Source organism: Mixophyes fleayi, chromosome 2 (genome assembly GCF_038048845.1).
Source record: "Mixophyes fleayi isolate aMixFle1 chromosome 2, aMixFle1.hap1, whole genome shotgun sequence".
NCBI classification, from domain to species: Eukaryota; Metazoa; Chordata; class Amphibia; order Anura; family Limnodynastidae; genus Mixophyes; species Mixophyes fleayi.
In genome coordinates, this window is record NC_134403.1 from 261421661 (window position 1) to 261444358 (window position 22698).

The following is a 22698-nucleotide window of genomic DNA, read 5'->3' on the forward strand; positions in this document are numbered from 1 at the left end:
AGATCCGCCCCTAATCCTCTCGGACAATCTAGCACTGGGGTTGGTGCTGACGTCACTGCCTCACGCGTCAGTAACTCATTAGCATAAGCACCGCTCTCCCTAGCTGGTTGGTGGTTCGGGTTTTACGTTTCTGTACGCAGCTCCAACATGCTATAAAAGCCGGAGCTCTAGTACTTTCTAGCACTTTGGGACAAAGAAGACGGTGCAGCGGCCGGTCCGCCCTGGGATACCACGCAAAGTAACACCCGATCATCCCCCGACGACAGCCTCTCCAAGTGTACTGAGCACACCGTCCGACCTCACTTTTGTCAGCCATGTCCCTCGGATCCGTCCCCGGTAGCCCCTCGGAGGTCCTGCCAGAGGTCACAGCCGCCGTCAGCTTCTTGTCTGGTCTCCTGCGCAGCCGCCTTAGCGAGCAGCAGCTACAAGGCTTTGGTGGAGCATTGCGGGACACGCTTATCGGTGAGGGCACCCGGGGAATGAGTTGGTGGGGAGGGGGTGGTTACCGGGGCGGCGGCTCTGACGTAAATACGACAGCTGTGTGTTCCTGAGCTGCCCGTACTCTACATGAGTCTCATGAATCGGATTTCGGATTATGTTAAATCCGATCATCACTACAGATCAGTAACCTTCTTACGTTGTCAGATGTACAGTCACTTTTCTGCCATGTAATGATCCCCATTTAGAATATATGCGAAACACTCCACCCATTTAATCTTTTAAGTGGTAATATTACTTACTGCATCGAAATGTGAATATTTACTAAGTGTATGATTTGCAAAACTTGAAGGTGACATGTGGCTCTCTAAAATTAAAGGATGGCATATGTAAGTATGGTCTGTGGGACATCAGCAGGCACCTTGCTATAAATATACACAATGTCATGTTGCTGGAAGGCTATTGGTTATGAGAGTATGAATAGTGTATTTAATGTGGCAGGTTATCTACAAGCTTATTGCCAATTACTTTATATGGCTTCTGAAATAGAATATGGACTGAAATACTTATTTTACTTTTTATTTTCTCTTGCAGAGCATTATAGACATCATTGGTTTCCAGACAAGCCTGCCAAGGGTTCTGGCTACCGCTGCATCCGAATTAACCATAAAATGGACCCGATAATCAGTAAAGTTGCTGGTTGCATAAATATGAGCAGTCCATGTCTACTCAGCCTCTTACCCAAAGAGCTCACCCTCTGGGTAGATCCTTATGAGGTGTCGTACCGGATTGGTGAAGACGGCTCCATATGTGTTCTTTATGAAGCATCTGCTTCTACTGCTCGGAGCCCCTTAAACTGTAAGAGTGAGCTACTAAGTTGTTCTACTACTACTCCCAACCAGTATCTGATGACCGTGGGCAGCTAACCTCCCCAAGGGATCTCACATTTGCTTGTGTATGTGTAAATACCTCGCTCTGGGAGCCATGTTTTCTAATGAAGATCTATTTATATTTTTAAAGCTTTTTTTTTTTTTTTTTTTGCATAAAAGTCTTTGTCTAGAAGTCTAGTATTTTAATTCTCCTGATGAGAAACACTAAAGCACTAGTACAATATGTACGACCCACTACCAAATCTGTACAGTATAATGAACATCTACATGTGGTGCATAGGGGCATTTGTATTATACATTTTCCTGACTAATTTTGGACCAGTCTTTGCTACTAGAACCTTGCACTTTATTCCCAAAACAAGTGCTTCAATGTATTTAACCTCCCATTGTTGGAGACTCAGTTTGTTACTGTACAATGTCTATATTTGTAGAGCAGAATATTTTTGGGTCTCCAGTGCTGAGTGGGTTAAGAAAAAAGCACTTTGATCTAGTAGCAGATGGTGACTTTTGATTTCTGAATTTATCATTGAAACAATAACTTTAAAGCTATCTTGTATTGGCAACATACCTCAGGGTTCCTTAATTACGTGGGGCTGTATCAGATTTAAGGACTGATCCACAAAGCAGCAGACTCCTGAATGCACTTTTAAGCAGGGATAGGCTTGTTTTCAGCTTTTATGTTTGGACATGTCTCTGCACAACTGTAACCTGCTAAAATTGCCTGTGATTCCTCTGACAAAATGGTTGCACCCTGCAAGTCAGGTGGCAATATTTCATCTTTCAAATGTTTGAAAATGATCCCTTTGCATATTGATTTTGACATGTATGAAGATTTTTAGTGCCTTCTCTGCACAAAGGTGACTTACTGACACAATTTGCAGGCCTTAAATATTCTCCCAACATGTGTATGTCCTGGGTTATGTTGGATCTGATGTATGTGCCTGCCTTTACTGCCAAGCTGTGACTGCCTGCATCTGTTTGTCATCTGCAATTGCTTGTGCTGCTTAACTGTTTCATATAAATAGGCAGTACCTGATAATACTGTGATTTTGTTACTGGGTTCTGTACAGTTGTTACTTTTGTAATAAAAGATAAATTACTGTAATGTGTATGTAATGGTTACTTGATGCATCTGTAAACTTTAATTCTTATGGGTCAGTGGGTCTGCTTGTCACATGCTTTAGTTACTAACCTATAATATAATTACTTGCTAATGACTAAACTTGGTTTTTCACAAGTTGCTTGATACAAAAATAACTTGTGACCAAATCACCCCACAAGTTGGTACCTAAAGTAACACTAGTTGCTTCTGGTGTGTTCAGTGTCTGGCTGTGAGATATAGTTTAAGAATCTCTGGGTAAATGAGGGTTACTCCCTTTGCTGGCGTTCAATGTGGTACCATGACATTTCTTCACTAGAAGCAGAAGTAATAACTGTCAGGGCTGAGTGGCTGGAAGCTGAGACAAAAATAAAAACAGACAACTTAGGAGGAGCATCTCATTTTTTTTTTTTTTTTTTTTTTTTTTTTTTTAGTGGGGTTATACATGTTAATATAGTGTACCCGTGTTCAATGAATTTAACTGGGTTTCTAAAGAAAACAAAAGGGTTGACTGCTGTTAAACAGAATCAATTGCTAAAGGATTATCTACTAGGTCTTCAAAATGTGTCCATCAAATTTCATAGTGGGACCTGCTATTCCATTTCTGGCAGGGCTGAGAATTAGCTGGTATAAGGCAAGAGTTATTTAAAAAACTTGTACAAACAAACCAATGGTGAGAACTTCAGGAGAACTATGCAGTCACACAATTGGTGTGAAAGACTTGTCCACAAAATGAATGGGTCATTGGCTACACAAAAAAGACAATAGGTTCTTAAAGTACTCTTAATACTGGGTTGAAGTACTGTTTGGCTGCAGTGATAGCTGAAAGTGTACATGCTTAAGACTACTAGCATTGCACATCTGGCCACTGTCATTTTTTTTTTGATTCTTTCCTGTATTGATTCGGTTCCATAGGTTAGATGAGGCATTTGCAAATGGCAATTTGTAATGAAGCAAATCCAAGGTGGATTTGGGTTGCTGGGATAGAATGCTCCTAGGTTTTGTGAAGACCAACAGGTTTTCATTAAAGATTTGGTTGTATCTTGCATCATCGGTTTTACCCATTTTGAAAATGTTCTGCCTCTGATGCAGATATATATCCTAAACAATATGCTCTTGTTACTGTGCTTCAAAGTAGGTATTTTGTTTATGCTAAACAAAATGCCTAAGGCCCGAGTCATTAAGGAAAGTAAGTCAAAAAAAGGAGTAAGTTTGATCCGGGACAAACCGTGCTACAATGCAAGGGGCGCAAATTGGTTATTTTGCGCATAGGTTAAATACTGGCTGTCTTTTTACGTAGCACACAAATACTTGATGGCTTTATTTTTACACTGAAATTTAATATAGGGAATGCCCTATCCCAACTATAAATGTGTCCCCATATTTTAAGATTACCTTTCAATCCAATGCAACATTGTTTTGCTCAGATGCAAAGTTTCTCCTTTTATATGCTTTGCTCTCAATGATTCAGGTCCAATGAGCAAAACTGCAGGCAGTTCATGTCCAGGCCCCTAGTGTAGAGACAAAAAAATGCCAAATGGGGTGAATATTGTAACTAATCACTGTAGGTTTACCTTGTCCATCCTTTAAAATTTGCCCACAACATTTAGTAGGAAACCATATTAGAGATTGCTAGACCTAGCTCGCCAACACAATCAAAGGTCATGTGTCATACGAACCTGTTTTAGTGCCTCTCAGCCCATAAAACTGTTGCTCTTGTGGATTATTTCTGCTCTGTTGCATAATCTGCTTTCATTGGGTGTACCCATAGTTTGGTCCTGGGGGGGCATGTGCATAAGAATGCATTACAAAAGGTGGGATATCATTTTTAAGATTGGGTACCCCAAGGTCTCCGTCCATGATGTGCAAATAATAAAAATATATGCATCCTTGCATATGGGATTCTCTCACCTAAGCAAACATGGATGTTGGCTTATGCAGTACAGAGTTGATTGTAAAGTTTGGTTAACTAAATATTTGTTTCTGATTTGAGATTACAGCACTTAAACTGGAAGTTTTATTCTAGCAGTTTCTTAATAGGGGAACAATGGTTGGGTTTAGTACAACTGTCTTGTATGTATTCATCTCGTATCCATACAGTGAGCTATATGCTTGAAATTCCTGACATGTTTGGGAGAGATGTCATTACGTTGGTGAGGGTAAGCTGTCTTCTAAATTCATTTGGTCTAACATGGGTACCCACATTGCCTGGGTTCACTCTGATGTTCACCACAAGTGGTTCTAAAACCAGGGTGGAGAAGCATGGTGAAAAGCGAACACCTATGCCTTATAACAATGGCTAGAGGTGCATGAGATTGCTAGAGAGCATTGAAGAGGTGTTTTGGCATAGTGGCAATATAATGGAGCATCTCGCATGGTTTCTCTGTGTCCAGGGCCAATATTAATGAGTCTTGGCAAGTTGTAGTTTGAGGATGCTTATTTGCTTCGTGTTGCACAAGGCTTAACATGCCAGAACAAAGTCTACCTGGTCGGATAGATCAGGGAGGTGATAATGCCTTTCGGATTGTTTGCCAGATGTTTCAAATTAACATTAAGATAGGGCAGGATCTTACACATGAGATGGAATCTTTCCCTGCTTTGTGAATGACTGCAATTTTGGAGAGGGTGGGGGCCGGATCATATTCTGCTCTGTAAAAGGTCATTTAAAATGGTCAGGGTGGGGGTTAAGTTATCTTTGACCTTTTTGTAGTAAGGCGCCATGAATCTATCTGGAGCAGGGACTGAGACAGTTTTGAGTATTAAGTTGAGATGCCTTTATTGAGTTTAATGAGAGGACAGAAACGCAGCTAGTTGACTGTTGGGCAAGGTCAGGGAAATTTGGGCATATTGTAGAGTGAAAGCTGATAGCCGACTTGTTTGGTTCGAATTGCAACAATATGATTGCATGTTAGTTTGGCTCTTTGGATGCAAGCATGGCGTCTGTTTGATCATCCTTGACATAGAACCTTTACTGCAGCCATTTGAAATTGAACTCTGCTTTGGTTGAAGAGAGGGCATTAAGAGGGCTGCGGCTTGATGGCCTAACCTTTTGGATCAGGTATGTTGGTGTTTCATGGGGAGATATTTTTTTTAAGTAGTCTTGTATGACAAGCCTTAATTTGCTCATGTGAGCCTGATTGAGGAACATTTTTATCTAGTTGGCATTGCGAGGGTGTAAAACACCAGATCTAAGTGGTAACATAAGTGGGGCCAGGAGATGGGAATAATCTCTGTATCAAGAAGCTGCTGCATTAGGGTACATTTCACAAATATGTAGTTTATTTTAGAGTACATATTATGAGGGGCCAGAGTAGTGAGTGTATGATCTGGTATGTCCATTCTTTTTAAAGACTGAGGAGTCACTATGAACCTATCCAGGTAGGGGTCTGTGGCTACATTGTATTCCCCCCCCCCCCCCCCCCCCCTGGCTCAGGTGCCCATCTGCTGTCTTGGGCAGCTCTACAAAACAGGTGAATAAGAACTTGTGTTGAGCAGGTTTGGAAGCATATGTGGATGCCAGTTTAACCATTAGATTAAAAATACCAGCAATTATTATAAAATTTATATATATTACATATACACAATAAAGGATTGCTCAAACCATCTGCCTTTAAGGAAAGAATGTGTACCACAAAAGTGAGATTTCTGAATAAAGACAAGATTAACGCCTGCTTGCACATTTGTTAGTGGGAGAGTTTAAACTATAAACATTAAGTGAGTACAATTTAATGCTCATAGGAGATAGTTGAGGAACAGCAGGCAAAGAAAGATGTGGGTGTGGAGAATTGAAAGATATGAGTGGACAGCTTGTACTCCTCCACAGGTGCAGGGGAGTAAGTGAAAGGGAAAGACCCCAGATGTATGTTCATCCACTGAAGGGGGTGCAGTGTGAAATAGCTATAGAGCAGTAGCAATGTAAATAATACAAGAAGCAAGTTTGCAGGGATCGTGGTATTATATAGTCAGAGAAAAGCGTTGCGAGCGAATGGTGGGTGAAAGGGGTCCCTTAGACCAAAGTAGTTTTAAGCGTATTGAAGTATAGGTTTGCACATTGCATAGGTCATGGCATGTAATGTTCTACTAAAAGCATTACATGCTTCAATTAGAACTTCAGGAGTCCTATTGGGAAAGCTATCTTGCCTTTGAGATAAGCCAGTTGTAGACTTGGTATAATCAAATTGGCTTCTGAGGAGGGAGTAATGTAAAATAACTGTTTCGGAACAGGTTGTGATAGCACTGAGTCTATCGGATTAACCCAGCGGTTCCCAAAGTGTGCGCCGCGGCTCCCAGGGGTGCCGCGGCGCTGTCACTGGGGTGCCGCAACCAGCCAGAGGAAAGAGAAAAAAAAAACGTACCAATCCGCGCGGCGCCGGGATCCAGCATCCTTCTCTCTCCTGCAGAGCGCCCGACAATCAGTGACAAGCTGCGGGAGAGAGGAGGATGCTGGGTCCCGGCGCCGCGCGGATTGGTAAGTGTTTTTTCTTTTCCTCTAGCTGGCCGCGGCGGAGGGGGGGGGGGGGGGCAGAGTGGCGGCCAAGTGAGAGAGAAGCATAGAGAAAGGGGCAGAGTGGGGGCAGAGTGAGAGGGGGGCAACGGGGGCAGAGTGAGAGGAGGCAGCGTGAGAGAGGGCAGAGGGGCAGCGTGAGAGAGGGCAGAGAGAGGGGGCAGTGTGAGAGGAGGCAGCGTGAGAGAGGGCAGAGGGGCAGAGTGAGAGGAGGCAGCGTGAGAGAGGGCAGAGTGAGAGGAGGCAGCGTGAGAGGGCAGAGGGGCAGAGTGAGAGGGCAGACAGGGCAGCGTGAGAGGGGGCAGAGTGAGAGAGGGCAGAGGGGCAGCGTGAGAGGGGGCAGCGTGAGAGAGGGCAGATGGGCAGAGTGAGAGAGGGCAAAGTGAGAGGGCAGACGGGGCAGCGTGACGGAGCAGACGGGGCAGCGTGAGAGAGGGCAGAGTGAGCGGAGGCAGCGTGAGAGAGGGCAGAGGGGCAGAGTGAGAGGAGTCAGCGTGAGAGAGGGCAGAGGGGCAGCATGAGAGAGGGCAGAGTGAGGGGGCAGCGTGAGAGGGGGCAGAGTGTTTGGAGATGAAGGAGGTCACAGTGTGAGTTAGTTGTCAATTATTCTTTGACAGAAATATAATTGAAAAAAATATATAAAAATATTATTTTTTCCTTGGATCTATGCGTATTATTTTTGCATACAACTAAATAAGTATTTCTGTCCTGACCTAAATACTTATTATGTTTTTTTGACCCAACTACTTCTAAAACAGGACTGCTCTGTAATTATTTTGGAGGGGTGCCTTGAAAAAATTATGGAGACTCTAAGGGTGCCGTGAACTGCAAAAGTTTGGGAACCACTGGTATATGCCATAATAAATGAGGGGTAGTTCAGGCATTCTCTCTGAATTTTACAAAACAAATCAGATAAAATAGGTGTCAGTTCCCTTCATAGGCTTTTGAATATTCAGCCGTGAGACCGTTTGGTCCCGGGGCTGTTGTAAACTTTAAATTTGCAATGGCAAAGTGTATTTCCTGGGACATAATGTCGGCTACCTCAAGTATTTGGAGAGTTTAATGTCAAGTCCAAATGTGAAGTATTTAAATTTTTGTATAAATTCCTGGTTTTCTCCTAGAAGGTTGGTGATTAGGGGGTAAGGCAAAAGTAGGCTTTAGGGTTTATAAACGAAAATATCATTGCTTTTGGGTTTTTTCCCATTGACTAGCCATTGTTTGATATGGTTTGAGTTGGTATTGGATTATGGTGAATTCACTTTGCAATTCACTACATGCAAACTCTGCAGTTGTGTGGCTTAGTTACATCACTACCATTTTCAAACAGATTGGTGTTCACTTCACTGATGCCCGAGTCTATATTGTTTATGTAAAAGTCAAATTAATGAGGTCACAAGATGGATCCCTGTGGGTCTCCTCATTTTAAAAGATGTGGGAGAAAGTTCACCTTCAGCTTTGATCTGTCGTTGCCAGTTAGAGAGGTAGCTGTTGAACCAAAGGAGGTAGATTCTAGACCAGTAACTTTTAAAGTAATGAGGAGACAGTACCAGCAGTTTTACTTAGGTCTGAAAAAACAGTGCAGCAAGCCTCCATGCATCCACCAGCCCCAATACATCCATCAGTATACCAAGTTTAGTTAGGGTTACTTGAGATGACTCATATGGGGAAAGTAGCCACAAAAGTGGCTTACATCAATTACAATGTTCGCCTCTGGCAGTGGTTGAAGTGGGCTGGTATATGGTGGTATACCACCACGAGAATAGGTTAAAGGTACTGAATGAAAACTCTGCAAGTCCCATGGGGATCCGGTAAAGGTTGTCATCTCCTCATTGGCATGGGTTTATTGTAAGCTTTATAACATTATAATTCTTAACATAGATAAATACTAATGCTCTTTTAAGCTTATCACAGACATTAAATATAAGTGTTTATCAGACATTATCGGTAATGACTAAATTAACAAAGATAAGATTAGAGGCCTTGCTACAATCAGGGCACATGTATCACAGTACCGTAAGTAAGAAATATACAACATTATAATAGAATAACTTCAACATGTTTATACAATGTTTCCAAATACAAACACTACAGTGCAATGTCACATGCTATGAGTAAAGGATGTAGAAGTCCAAGTTTTATATCACTTAATAAACCCCATTACTTTTTTAATGTGATGTTTTAGTAATAGAGAACTAGGACAGCATAAAACAGTGACAGTCTCCAACCATGGACTTTCTCCACTGCTGTGATATAGGAAAAAAAGTATTCACAGTGAAATACGTACCACGAACTCACACTTCCTCTCCTCAAATGTCCACAAGTATTTGAAAGATTCCAATGCATTTCATAAGGTATCGACTTCTTTTTGGGTATGTTTATACAGTGATGTTTGAATGAGCATAAACCTAATCACACTATAACAAGTCCCATGTAATCTATGGGGAGGGGGATTCAATTGCACACAATCGTGGAAATTATGGTAGAAATCTCTGCTCATTTCCCCCCGAATGAGCAAAGATTTCTGTCAAATCTTCACCATGAAGTGCTCACCGATGTTCTGGGTACACTTAGCTGCTAATTGAATTTCCCATATGAGTAGGGAAAAGATATCCAAGCTTCATAGAGGTCATAGCAAATGTAAAGCACGAGAATTATAAAGACAAAAAGCAACAATCCTGTGACTGATACCATTAGTATAAAGTGCTCTACATGGATTTTGTCCATACATAGATACAAAGAAGCAACACCATTATAAATGTTTCTAAAATCAGTCAAATAATTTGAGAATAATCAATATATATGTCAATTTGTCCACTGGTATCTCATCTGAGACCGAAGAGTGAGACACCACCAGTCCCTTGCCAGATATATACCCTTTATCAGGATATGCAAAGCCACAGGCAAATATTTCCAAGTGAGCAGAGGCTTCCTTCTCAGCCACCTTTTTCTGCTGTTTCATTATGAAACTTGCCAAACAAAGGGGTATAAAAAAAAAAGGTCTCCACTCAAAAGAAGTCAGATCAGGCAGGGTAAGGGCAATTTTACATGATCATGGACCAGAGCTCTTCTGATTCAAGCCTGTTCACATCAAGCTCAAGACTCTCCCACATGGGAATTGTTACTTAGCAAAGAGGTGTTTTGAAATCACCTTTATGACTTGATCAAAGAGTTTAAACACCCATCCATCACAGTGTCACCAGAATAAGCTTACAAATGCTACTCAGTTTGTTTGTTTTTGTTAAATACAGTGTATCGGTACGGAAAAGTTGGCACATGCAATTGCAGAAATACTTATTGTTTTATTTATTTTTATTTTGCATCATTCGTTATTAGTGCAGTGCTGATTTCTGAGCAGTTGATTTGACAAAGCAATACATTTACCCAGATAAATATGTTCTATGCTTTTGATAGACTACAAGAAACAGGAAACCACTGTTTTTAGTGTATTAATGTTTCCATGAAGAAAGGAACTGAAACATGTTCTAACAAGACTTGTGCCACTAGTGTGAAGAATCTTTTGTGTTGACGTAACAGAGACTGTAGGTTTGGCATGTCACATGGCAACAAATCACAGTGCAGGTGCTTCCTGCAGAGTAGCATATTGTCAGCTTTGTGTTCTCATCACCCAATCGGAGCCTGGGCTGTATGTGTATCCATGGGACTCAAGCAGTTTCTACCCCTGACTGTTTCTGACCTCGGAAACTCATGTTTATGCATGTTCACCAATTGTGTGTTTTCACATGTACCAGACTTCGAGCAAAGCTTGCACATTGAAGCCTGAAAAGGATTACTGGATAAATCATTTGGAGATTTAAATAGTTATTCTGTGTATAAAAACAATGGAAGGAAAGTCTGAGATGAGTATCTTTATACACAGTGCTCTATAAATTTTGCTTTGTACCATGTGACGCAGACACACATTGTGCAATGTTTGAACAATGCAATTATGTTTGCTTAAGCTGGGTACACACTACACTGGTTTCGCCCAATAATCGGCTAAAACAGCCGACATACGACCGCTCGTTCAAAACTCGGGTCAGTGTGTGTAGTGACACGATGGTCGAAAGTCTGCCCAAACGGACGATTGTCGCCTCATTTGGTTGGTCGTACCGTTTAATATTTTCGTTCCAATCTCGTTTCCGCTGTGTGGTGTGTATAAAGTTCCGACCGATCCACAACAGTGAGTACCAATTACAGTCATTGCTCACGACAACATGGCTGTAAAAAGTCGCTAAAGGAACGTCCGCTCTTCCCTTTATCGTCCTAAACAAGGCTAGTGTGTATGCAGTCCATGGACCGAGCGATCGCAACATCGATCGCATGTAAAATTGCTCGGCATAAAAAGTTGGTTGAAATATCGGTAGTGTGTACCCAGCTTTAGAATGCAGACTATACATAGCTGTATCTTTTCCGAATTAAGATAAGTACTTCACAAGCTTTATTGGTAGATAAAGTAGATTAGCTTGAAATATTGATTGATGTTAAATGAGGTGTATTCAAAGCAAAAGGATTCACATCTGCATGCTCAGAAGACAAATCCCTCCAACCTCCCATGAAAACACCTTTCAAATGGCACAATGTCTGTATGGAACATTTCTCTTTTTTATTTACCTGTGTCAATAAGTCTGTTTCTGGACTACAAAAACTGTCTGCTGCACTCCTGCTTATTGCTCTTTGGTCAATCTTTTGCCCTTAGTGTTTGTATGCATTACTCCAGTACTATCATATATACAGTAGCACTCCATGACATCATATATACTTGTAGAATCCTGACCAATTAGGGCGAGGGGACAGGAACTGATGCGTTCTCTGATTATTTGCCTGACAGAAAGTAACCCAACCCAGGAGTCAGGTAGAACACATGGAAGTAGCGTATAACTATTTCCAGGTGAGCCGAGTAGGAGAAAACATAGAGGAAACATTGACTCTGCTGATACAACTGGTATTAAAAACAGGCAGTGGCTCATTTTCACCTGGTCAATATATACATATATTGACCAGATGAAAATGAGACATACAAATTTCAATCAATTTGAGTAAACATATTTAACAGTACAAATACTTCAAAAGTTATCCAATATTCTGAATTAATTTTATTTGAATTACTGTTCTAATGAGCTTAATAGGACTGTTCACCCAAAGAAGCCATCTCCCTGCAGTTTCCAAATATCAAATTTTATTATAGTATAATGCAACACCAGTTACACAAACTGAAAATAATTCCCAAAGACCAAATATTAAGACCTGAGGGTAAACTACAGTCCTGCTTCGGGAAAATTACTACCACCACCCTGCACACAGTATTTTACACAAGGATAGGTTGTTATTGTTAGAAAAATAATTCATATAGGTTGAAACCCCCTTTACAGAATGCTTGTTAGCAGTGCGCCCAGTTTTGACTTGCGTGTATCTAAGAAATGCCTTTTAGAAGCAAAATCTTTTAATGTCCCATAGGCCTTAAGGTGTTGATGATGATTAATGTCATATCTGTCCTCTCTATGCTGTATTCAAAACTGTATGTATCATTACTTATGTGTCTAACTAGCAACTGTAAACTGGGCACATTTTATAGGCACCATACTATGAATGTATGTGATTTTTCCAATCTCGCCAATGAGACACACTTCTAAAATAAATTGTGTCTCCTAGTGTGGTATTTTGTGTTTTTTTGAAAACTACTGCTTGATATATAGCATTGCTTGTATAGATCACAGTCACAGAACAGGCATTGCGATTCGCCAGTTTGAAAAAATACGGCTTCATGTACCATTTTTATTCGATAAATTGCATGGTTTAAAAACTGCACAAAAAGTTTAACCATGCATTATAATACACCCCTCCCAAATGTTTTAATTACTACCTATGTGAGTAGCATACAGGTTTCAACATAGGGATCATTGATGTTTTAATCAGGTCTATGTAAGTTGTTACAGGATGGACTGCCTATGCCACCCTGTCTTGCTGCTGGGAACCGGCTGGGCTTACTTTGCCACCGTTCCCTTTTGTTATCCCAAATGCACCTCTCCTGCCACAGTAGGAGGGTCTTACAAATGCTGCCACCACTGGACTGTATTTTACAAAGGATTATACATTGTACATGGGTGCATACTTACCTCACCCCCTTAACAACAGCGATAATCCCATCAGCATGCCCAATGATGTCATCAGCTGCAGACGCCTTCTGGCTGCGTCGTCATTGGCTGCTGTCGGGGTGAACAGGAGTCGTCATCAGGCAGGGTCAGGAACCAGCTCCTTCGGAATAGACACGTCGGGGTGAATCTTGTCATCTACCCCCTTTAGGTATTTCAGCTGCCCCCATAAGTCATCCCCCTCAGCAATTTCATCAGCCCCCTTCTTCTACTCCCTTTAGCATTTTCACCTGCCCCCATAGAGTTTTCACATGCCCCCTTAGAGTTTTCACATGCCCCCATAGTGCCTTCACATTCCCCCATAGTGTTTTCAACTGCACGGTTCCCCCCCTTACTTACCTGCTGTTGTTCTGGCGCAGCAGCCTTCTCTCCAGCCCTATACATGACAGACTGGCAGCGATCACTGCTAGCTGCCTGTCAGTGCGGCCACAGGCGCTTCTTACTGTGGACATGTGAGATGTGGAAGTCCTGATCTTATGTGATCACAGTAAGAAGCGCCCGCGGCTGCCCTGACAGGCAGCTAGCAGCGATCGCTGCCAAACTGCCTGTCATGTAGTAGTGACAGTCGGACCGCCCCCTATAGACCAGGGGCGGTTATGATGTTTCTAGCCAGAATCCAGAGAAGCAGCAGCTGAGTTTAAGGCCGCAGCAGGTAGTGAAAGCTGCAAATGTAGGTAGGAGAGACCAGCACAGTCTGCCTGTCCTGTTTTAGTTGGACAGTCCTGATATTGATGGACTGTCCTAAGCTGTCAGGACTGTCCCAATTGTAGGGACAGTCGGGAGGTATGCAAAGCAGGCACTATGCTTGTGAAGGGGAACCCTCCTGCACCCAAACAGCCTCTGCTGTTGGCTATATTTGACAGTAAAGTGGATACCGCACAGATCATGTACAATCATGTGCAGTACCGCCACAGCACACTTGTTATTACTGGCTGAGCTACTGCAAACTCAGCAAACACGCCTTTGACAGTGTTTTGGTGCTCAGCCTTAGGCCTGAGTGAGGCTGAGTGACTCACAGTGAGCTAACTGAGCAGGTATCAGTATCTGACTTCAATCAGCTCCCAGCACTGCATTTTTAATTACACTTGATGGGAGTACAATTATGTGTTATCAGATTACACAGGCCACTATTATGCAACCTGTTGCCCTCCCAATGTTGTGGAACTATCCATATGACTACTAATAATTACACTGAACGGTTTACAGTAAGTTAACGCTACAGCATTATCTACATGCTGCTACAGATTTGTATGCACGATTTTGATTTACCATACATTTACACATTATCTTATGTTTATATTTACTATAATAAAGATGCATTGTGTTTAATACAAACACTGCTCTGTGTATTTACAAAATAAACATTGCTGTGTGCATTGATTTAGCTAATCTTGACAGCATTAAACTGTTTTTAAATATTGTTACCATGCACGCCATTTTTATTGTAAAGCAGATCGAAACGCCTAGCATTAGGCAAAGCTAGGCGGCTGATTTAGTGCGCCAACATTTAGGGGGCGCCTTAAATACTGGATGAGGGGCGTAATGTCATTCATCTAGTGTTTTTAATGCCCTTGTGATGCCCCCTGAGAGATGGCTGCTAATGTGGAGAGAGAAGCATCAGAGGACCATACTTGTTTATTGAATTTATCTACCTAACCCAGTCCTATAAACACAAAAGCACTGGGAGGTGCTCTTACTCACACCTATTGCCAATCACAATATACAAAGAGAAATCACTTGATCAGATATACCAGAGCACTTTTATTCGTGCATTCAGGCTATAATGTTCCACATCTGTGGTCTATTCAATGTTGTAGGAGTCTCACTTAAGGAATATTTATAGTTAGATCTGTATTTGGCAACAATGTTTTACTTGAAAAGCATTTGCAGTTGGAGCTATATTCAGTAATAATATCACTGTTCACTGCTACAGTGTGTAAACAGTATCTATTTAATCTAATTCACTGACTGCTTAGAGACTTATCTGCTTAATATTTAATCTTTATAACTGACCTAAGGGGGCCAATTCAATTCTGCTGAGAATAACGCGGTGTTAGCAGTTTTATCGTTAATACGGTAAAATTGCGCATAATTACCCTTAATACGGTAATTTCCATTTTTACTCGTGGCTCCCTGAGCTGCGAGATGAAATCCAGGTTAAAATTACCGTATTAACGGTATTACTGTTACCGTCACGCAGAATTGAATCGGCCCCTAGGCTGTTTATTATTGCAACAGATAACTAGATATCAAAATGAGGTCAGAAACCATGATATTCCAGTCTCTCAGTGTTGTACCTAAAGATCGTAGGTTGTTTAGTATATCTAAATTTAACTAGCCCAGTGCTGTCCATACAGACCGTAGGCTGTATAGTTTATCTGCAGTCAGGGGGAAATCATTGTAAACTAGATGTAATAGAGTTGCTTCATATAGATCCAGTATACATGAATCCATTAATGATAGCAGATAGGAGAGACCTGTTACAGGTCTCTACTGCCTTGCCCTAGGGTTACATTTTAGGTTACTAGATGTAATAGAGTTGCTTCATATAAATCCTGTATACATAAATCCTCTAATGCTAGCAGACAGGAGAGACGTGTTATAGATCTCTGTTGCCCTGCTCTAGGGTTACCTTTTACTTTGGGGCATTGTGATGTTACTAGATTTCCTGTCCAGACAAAGAACTAGCAACTAGCATTTACTTTGAACACTATAAAATGCTGTGATAAGTGTACCAGGAATCAAATGAAACATTTCCTGACATCTAATGCTATTGCTCTTCCGATATTTTTCTATTGCCCCAGCCATCACAAATATACCACTTCTGCACCCCATGTGTTGTGAAAGTCTTCAATGAGAACCCTGCTAGAGTAACATTGTTGGGGCCATTGTTAGCATGATTTTTCTCTGGACTCCAACCATTCCCTGAAAACTCAACTCGTCAGGCAAGCTTGTCGCATTCCAAAACTACAATCTTAACATTACTAAATTATTCTACCCTATTAGCACCCTCTACACAGTTAACACAAAACTATAACTTTCTATACTCAAACAACCCTCTGAACCCTGAATCAACATTACTGTGTAACTGGATCATGTAGCCCCACAAATCACTCTTTGCTTCTGTCTGCCTGTTAGTACTGAGACTTGTTTTTTTTTTATTGTGTTTGTTCCCAATGGTAAAGCACTATGAAATATGCTGGTTATATATAATTACATTTTAATAAATTAAGTTTAACAAATAATAATTAAATAATATAGGGCATTATCTCTTGGGGTAGAGTTTGTGTCACAAAAGGCAAGTGCAAAGCATATGTGAAAATGCATATAAACCGATCTAGACGTGGTATACCCATGGGTGATATGCGCCAGATATGTTAGCATGGATTTGGGACTGCGCCTAGAACACAATTGGCAGTAAGCTTTTCCCATTCAATTCAATATCTCGTTTATTACAATGTGGTTTCCATTGTATGCACTATATGTAGAAATCCTATTTAAATGAATGGATATTGGAATGGTAGAAGCTGCGTACATTGAATAAAGATGGGCAGTGTGTCATCTCTCAATGGTTCACCGTAAAGTAGGGGGACTAACAACTGTGGGGTCCTTGGTACTAGAGTGGAAACCATTCCTAAGATAGACATCCTTGCTGGCTCAAACTAGTAACAGGGAAACACACAGTGTGGGGACCCCCAGTTATAAGGGGAACCAGTCCAGTAAGTGGAGCATCTCATTACCCTTGCCTGTGATAATTATTAATATTGGGACCCCCGGAGTAGCAACTGTGCTGCCCCAGGGAATAACAGTCTATAATACCCTGTTCCGTTATACTAAAATAGTAATAAAATGTAAATAAAACACAGAACGAATTGTTAAATAAAAACTCCCCAATCCCTCATTCACCAATTTATTAATAAAAAATTAAATTTTTCTTTGTATTCTGTATGGATCAACGCTGGTGTAACTGCTCATGTTAACCCCTAGTGGGTATACAAATAAGTAAGTTATAATCAAATTCAAATATTCATAGCGGGAATTATAAGCGTTCCATGTCATGACTTGATTAGGTACACAAAGTCAGCAGCAAAATGTAACTTTGAAATGTTGACAAAAAGAAGAAGTGGTGTGCAATGGGGAAGCTGAAAGGAGATAGCACATTCAGTACTAACACAGTGTTACCTTTAGTAAAACTAGATCAAACATTCTTATGAATAAAATTGTATAAATGGCACCCTGTATGCATTGCATTCAGCATTTCAGCACCACTTGTACCACAGAGACCTATTTGCTAACAATTACTATTGAGGTCTCAGTTGGGTTTCAGGCTATCTTGTGCTGGTGCAAAACAATGCAGTGCAAGCCTCTAGGGATAACAGCTTTCACATTGACAAGCTGAGCAAAGACAGGTTTGTGTGTGTGATTGATGTGTCTTAAGTTATAAGGGAGTTGCATTGTGTTAGAATTGACTGTGATGGTATCTTGCTTCATGTAACCCCTTCCTTGTTTAATGAGACAATAGCACAAATACAGATTAGCTATAAATAAAAACAATGGGGGTCTATTTATTAATAGGTGAAAAGCCCTAGATCTGGCAAAAAAACAGGATTTTTTTTGCCAGATTTAGGGCTTCTTTCTTTTAACAAAGCCCCCGGGCAGGTGAAGACTATTGCCACCTATCGATGGTGGAAGCCTTTGCCGGGGGCCTTTTTATGGGGAAACCTATAACCCATGTGAAGAGACGCCGATGTACTCCTATGGCTATCACCATCTCAGGGTGGAAATAGCAGAGGCTCCCCAAATGGAAAAATGTTATATTATTTAACTAAAGCATTTTCTTGATTTCTTTTATGATAAAAATATTTTGTTTCTTTTTTCCTATTTTCTTTCTCTTTTTTTTTTATTTATTTTTATCTTTTATCTTTTTTTTTTTTTTTCTTTATTATTGTTTTTATTACTGAAAATGGAACTGGAAGCCCAAGACTGAGCATCCAGTTCCAGTGCACATGCCCAGACTTGCCTGCCGAGCATCAAGATTCCCCTTACCACTGCCAGCCAGTATCGCTGGGGAGCTGAGCATTTCTCAGCTCCCCCCAGTGACATTTTTCTGTTCAATTGGGTGGTAAAACATTTCTGCAGTCAGGGGCGCACGCAGGATTGTAAGGGGGGGTGGGGGGGGGGGGGGGTTTCTCCCCTGACCCAAAAAACCCCCAAAACAAAACAAAACACACACGCGAGAGAGCAGCTCAGTTTCGGCAGCACTGTCCTATACAGCAGCCGCGGCGCTGTCAAAGACTGCTGTATAGGACAGTGCCGCTATGGTGGGCACTTAGTTAGCACAGGGGGGGTTTCTGGAGACTCAGAAACCCCCCCCTGCATACGCCATTGGCAGTGATAGAAAATCTTCCATATTGCTCAATATTAATAAACAGATCCCAATGTCTGAATGAATTTGGTAAATCTAGCCTTAACCTTTCAGACTGTAAGAGGAAACTAGAGAACAGGATGAAGAAAATACATATGAACACTGGGAGAACATACAAGCTACTTGCATATATCACCTTGGTTAGAATCAAACCTAAGACATTAGTTCTGCAGTAAAGCTGGGCACCGCTATATTTTTTACATTATCCAGGCCTGCCTGGATAATGTTAACATTATTAAAACTCTAACATTACCATATTCATGTGTAAGCAGTTAAAGGCTTATCTTTTTTCTATTCTGTGATTTATTTCTGTAGAACTGCGTGTATTGTAGCTTTATTCAGTTTAAGGTCTGGGTACATCTCCTTTCCTCCCTCATTGCTGAGCACAGAACAGATGGTAGCAGCTTCCCCACAGCTACCAGTTGCTGCTCCCCCCGCATTGTCCTTTGTATCCAACAAAAGGCCGCCAGTAAAGCAGCTTCAGCGGCAAGCAGAGAGAGATAGGTGGGGAGGGAGGGTCGCATAGCACGCAATGCAAGATTGGATCAGTCCATCTGCCAGGCCTAGAGACAAAATTATTATAGTTCCAGGACTGGGTCCCCATTCTTTCAATTTTGTCTCTGTTCTACCCTATCAGCTGCTCTAGTCATTCTCTTTTCTAAAGTAGGTCACACTTTTTAGCAACTGCAATGAACCTTAACCAATGAGATAAAAGATAAAACTGACACAGAAAACAAGCAGTATATAGTCACCCATGATGTGGAGCCTTTGTGATTATAGCACAGAGATTCGGGTCAAAATATTTCAGAACATGACAATGCTTTATTATGTGTCTCATTTATAAAGTGACCAACATTTTTCAGATGTCAGTGAATATATTGGTCTATGATGCATAGCTCAGTTGTCAAGGTGACTCCGTATGAGAATCACACCATTTGCACATGACCATGTGAGAGGGATGGAATTACATATGAGTGTTAAGGAATGATCGAGGAACAGGTGTTTTTGGTTGGTGGATTCCACTGTAAAGTTCTAGTAGAATGGAAAATATTACAAAGCCAAAAGATGGATTTTCATTGGCGCCATTTTAACTTTTTTTTGTCAAATGCCATATCACCTTTTTTATCTATGTAAAGCGCACATATAAAATAGGGATGTGCACCGGCCACTTTTGGTGTCTCGTGTTTTGTGTTTTGGATTCGGATTTCCTTGAGGTTTTGGGTTTGGATTTGTTTCGCAAAACACCTGACGAAAGGTTTTGGTTTGGATTTATTCTGAAAACAACATAAAAAGTGTTAAAATCAAGTTTTTGGGTTTATTTTCACTCCTACGCTATTATTAACCTCAATAACATTCAATAACAATCATTTCCAATAATTCCCAGTCTATTCTGAACACCTCACACCTCACAATATTGTTTTTAGTCCAAAACAGGCTCTACTGAGGCAAGATGTCGTCCTCATCCTCAACCTCTGATTCCTCTCCCCCTACAGTGTGTACTTCCTCCTCCTCATACATTATCAATTCGTCCCCGCTGGACTCCACAACCACAGGTCCCTCTGTACTATCTGTAGGGCAGTGCTGTACTTGATTGAGGAATTGATAATTCATTTTTATGAACATCATTTTTTCAACATTCTGAGGAAGCAACCTCCTTCGCCGCTCACTGACCAGGTTCCCCGCTGCACTAAAAACTCTTTCCGAGTACACACTGGAGGGGGGACAACTCAGATAAAATAGAGCCAGTTTGTACAGGGGCTTCCAAACTGCCTTTTTTTTCCTGCCAGTAACAATATGGACTGTCTGACATGTCTATTTGGATGGTGTCAGCAAAATAATCCTCCACCATTTTTTCTATTGTGACAGCATCCAATGCAGCAACAGTAGACATGTCTGCAATGATTGGCAGGTCCTTCAGTCCGGACCAGATGTTATCAGCATCCCCGCCAACGGGTCTTTTAGGAAAACTGAGCTTTTTCCTCGCAGCTTTATCCTCCAAATTTTTGTTTTACATTATATGTAGCACAAGAGAGCATACCCCTAAGCCACACACACTCGGCAAAGCCTTTAAAAATTATATGCGGCACAGGAGAGTACCAATGGACTTTTACTGCAGAATCAGTGAACTTTGTAATATTGCAGTACCACTGGACTTATACTGCAGAATCAGTGAACTTTGTAATATTGCAGTACCACTGGTGGACTTATACTGCAGAATCAGTGAACTTTGTAATATTGCAGTACCAATGGACTTATACTGCAGGATTGTTTTTGGATATTTTTTTTTTAATTTCTTTTTTTTATAATTATTTTTTTTTAATTTTTTATAACTTGGGAATAATGGGGAAATAACAATGCCCTTAGAAGGACAGAGCACAGGACACAGCACCACTGGACTGAACAGGACACAGCACAGGACCCAGCAGCACCACTGAACTCAGAAGGACAGAGCACAGGACACCGCGCCACTGGACTGAGCACAGCACAGCACAGAATATAGCAGGGCAGAGGACCACCTAACACAACCTCCCTCTACCCTGATCAATGCCCGAGTGAAGATGGCGGCGGCCAGCGGGGAATTTATAGAATCCGAGTATCGCGAGATCCGACAACGGGATTATGACTCGGAGCCTCGCTTTCAGTTTTGCAATTGGCGGGAATACCCGGATCTGTCTCGGATCCGGCTCGGATCGGCAAGGTTCGGGTGGGCTCGGATTTCAGATATCCGAGCCCGCTCATTCCTAATATAAAATACAGTACATTATGCTTTTGTATTGTCTGCAAACTATAATGTACACTAACTAAACAATTTGAATTGAAAAGCTATGCTCATTCCTTCAACTGTCTTTTCCCACTGGGCTTCCTATAACCAGTGATCCAGATGGCTGCCCTGGATGTATTTACCTTAACCCAGTGGTTCCCAAACTTTTGCAGTTCACGGCACCCTTAGAGTCTCCATATTTTTTCAAGGCACCCCTCCAAAATAATTATTGAGCAGTCCTGTTTTAGAAGTAGTTGGGTCAAAAAATTGTAATAAGTATTTAGGTCAGGACAGAAATACTTATTTAGTTGTATGCAAAAAATGCCCCCTCTGCATCCAGACACTCTGCCTCCTCTGCATCCAGACACACTGCCCTCTCTCACGCTGCCCCCTCTGCCCTCTGTCACGCTGTCCCCCCTCCTCTGCTCTGTCACGCTCTCCCCCCTCCTCTGCCCTCTCTCACAATGTCCCCCTCCTCTGCCCTCTCACACGCTGTCCCCTCCACTGCCCCTCTTACGCTGTGTCCCCCTCCTCTGCCCCTCCTCTGCCCCGCTGTCACCATCCACTGCCCCGATGTCACCATCCTCTGCTCTCTGTCGCCATCCTCTGCTCGCTGTCCCCATCCTCTGCTAGCTGTCCCCTTCCTCTGCTCTCTCTCCCCATCCTCTGCTCCGCTGTCCCCCTCCTCTGCCCTGCTGTCCCCCTCCTCTGCTCTCTGTCCCCCTCCTCTGCCCCGCTGTCACCCTCCTCTGCCCCGCTGTCACCCTCCTCTGCCCCGCTTTCACCCTCCTCTGCCCCGCTGTCCCCATCCTGTGCTCTCTGTCCCCATCCTCTGCTCGCTGTCCCCCTTCTCTGCACTCTGTCCACATCCTCTGTTCTCTGTCCCCATCCTCTGCTCTCTGTCCCCATCCTCTGCTCCGCTGTCCCCCTCCTCTGCCCCGCTGTCACCATCCTCTGCTCTCTGTCCCCATCCTCTACTCTCTGTCCCCCTCTTCTGCCCCGCTGTCCCCATCCTCTGCTCTCTGTCCCCATCCTCTGCTCGCTGTCCCCCTTCTCTGCACTCTGTCCCCATCCTCTGTTCTCTGTCCCCATCCTCTGCTCTCTGTCCCCATCCTCTGCTCCGCTGTCCCCCTCCTCTGCCCCGCTGTCACCATCCTCTGCTCTCTGTCCCCATCCTCTACTCTCTGTCCCCCTCTTCTGCCCCGCTGTCACCATCCTCTGCTCTCTGTCCCCATCCTCTGCTCTCTGTCCCCCTCCTCTGCCCTGCTGTCACCATCCTCTGCTCTCTGTCCCCCTCCTCTACCCCGCTGTCACCATCCTCTGCTCTCTGTCCCCCTCCTCTGCCCCGCTGTCACCATCCTCTGCTCTCTGTCTCCCTCCTCTGCCCCGCTGTCCCCATCCTCTGCTCTCTGTCCCCATCCTCTGCTCTCTG

The 22698-nt window shown here is 42.4% G+C and overlaps 1 protein-coding gene across 1 annotated transcript; it reads left to right on the forward strand.

The window, feature by feature from the left end:
* The first annotated feature begins 167 nt into the window (after nucleotides 1–167).
* BTG2 (BTG anti-proliferation factor 2) lies at nucleotides 168–2433 on the forward strand. The gene is made up of 2 exons (XM_075196036.1): nucleotides 168–462; nucleotides 1033–2433. Exons 1-2 carry the CDS (start codon nucleotides 315–317, stop codon nucleotides 1362–1364), a joined length of 480 nt encoding a protein of 159 aa, XP_075052137.1. The 5' UTR covers nucleotides 168–314; the 3' UTR covers nucleotides 1365–2433.
* Nucleotides 2434–22698: the final 20265 nt, after the last annotated feature.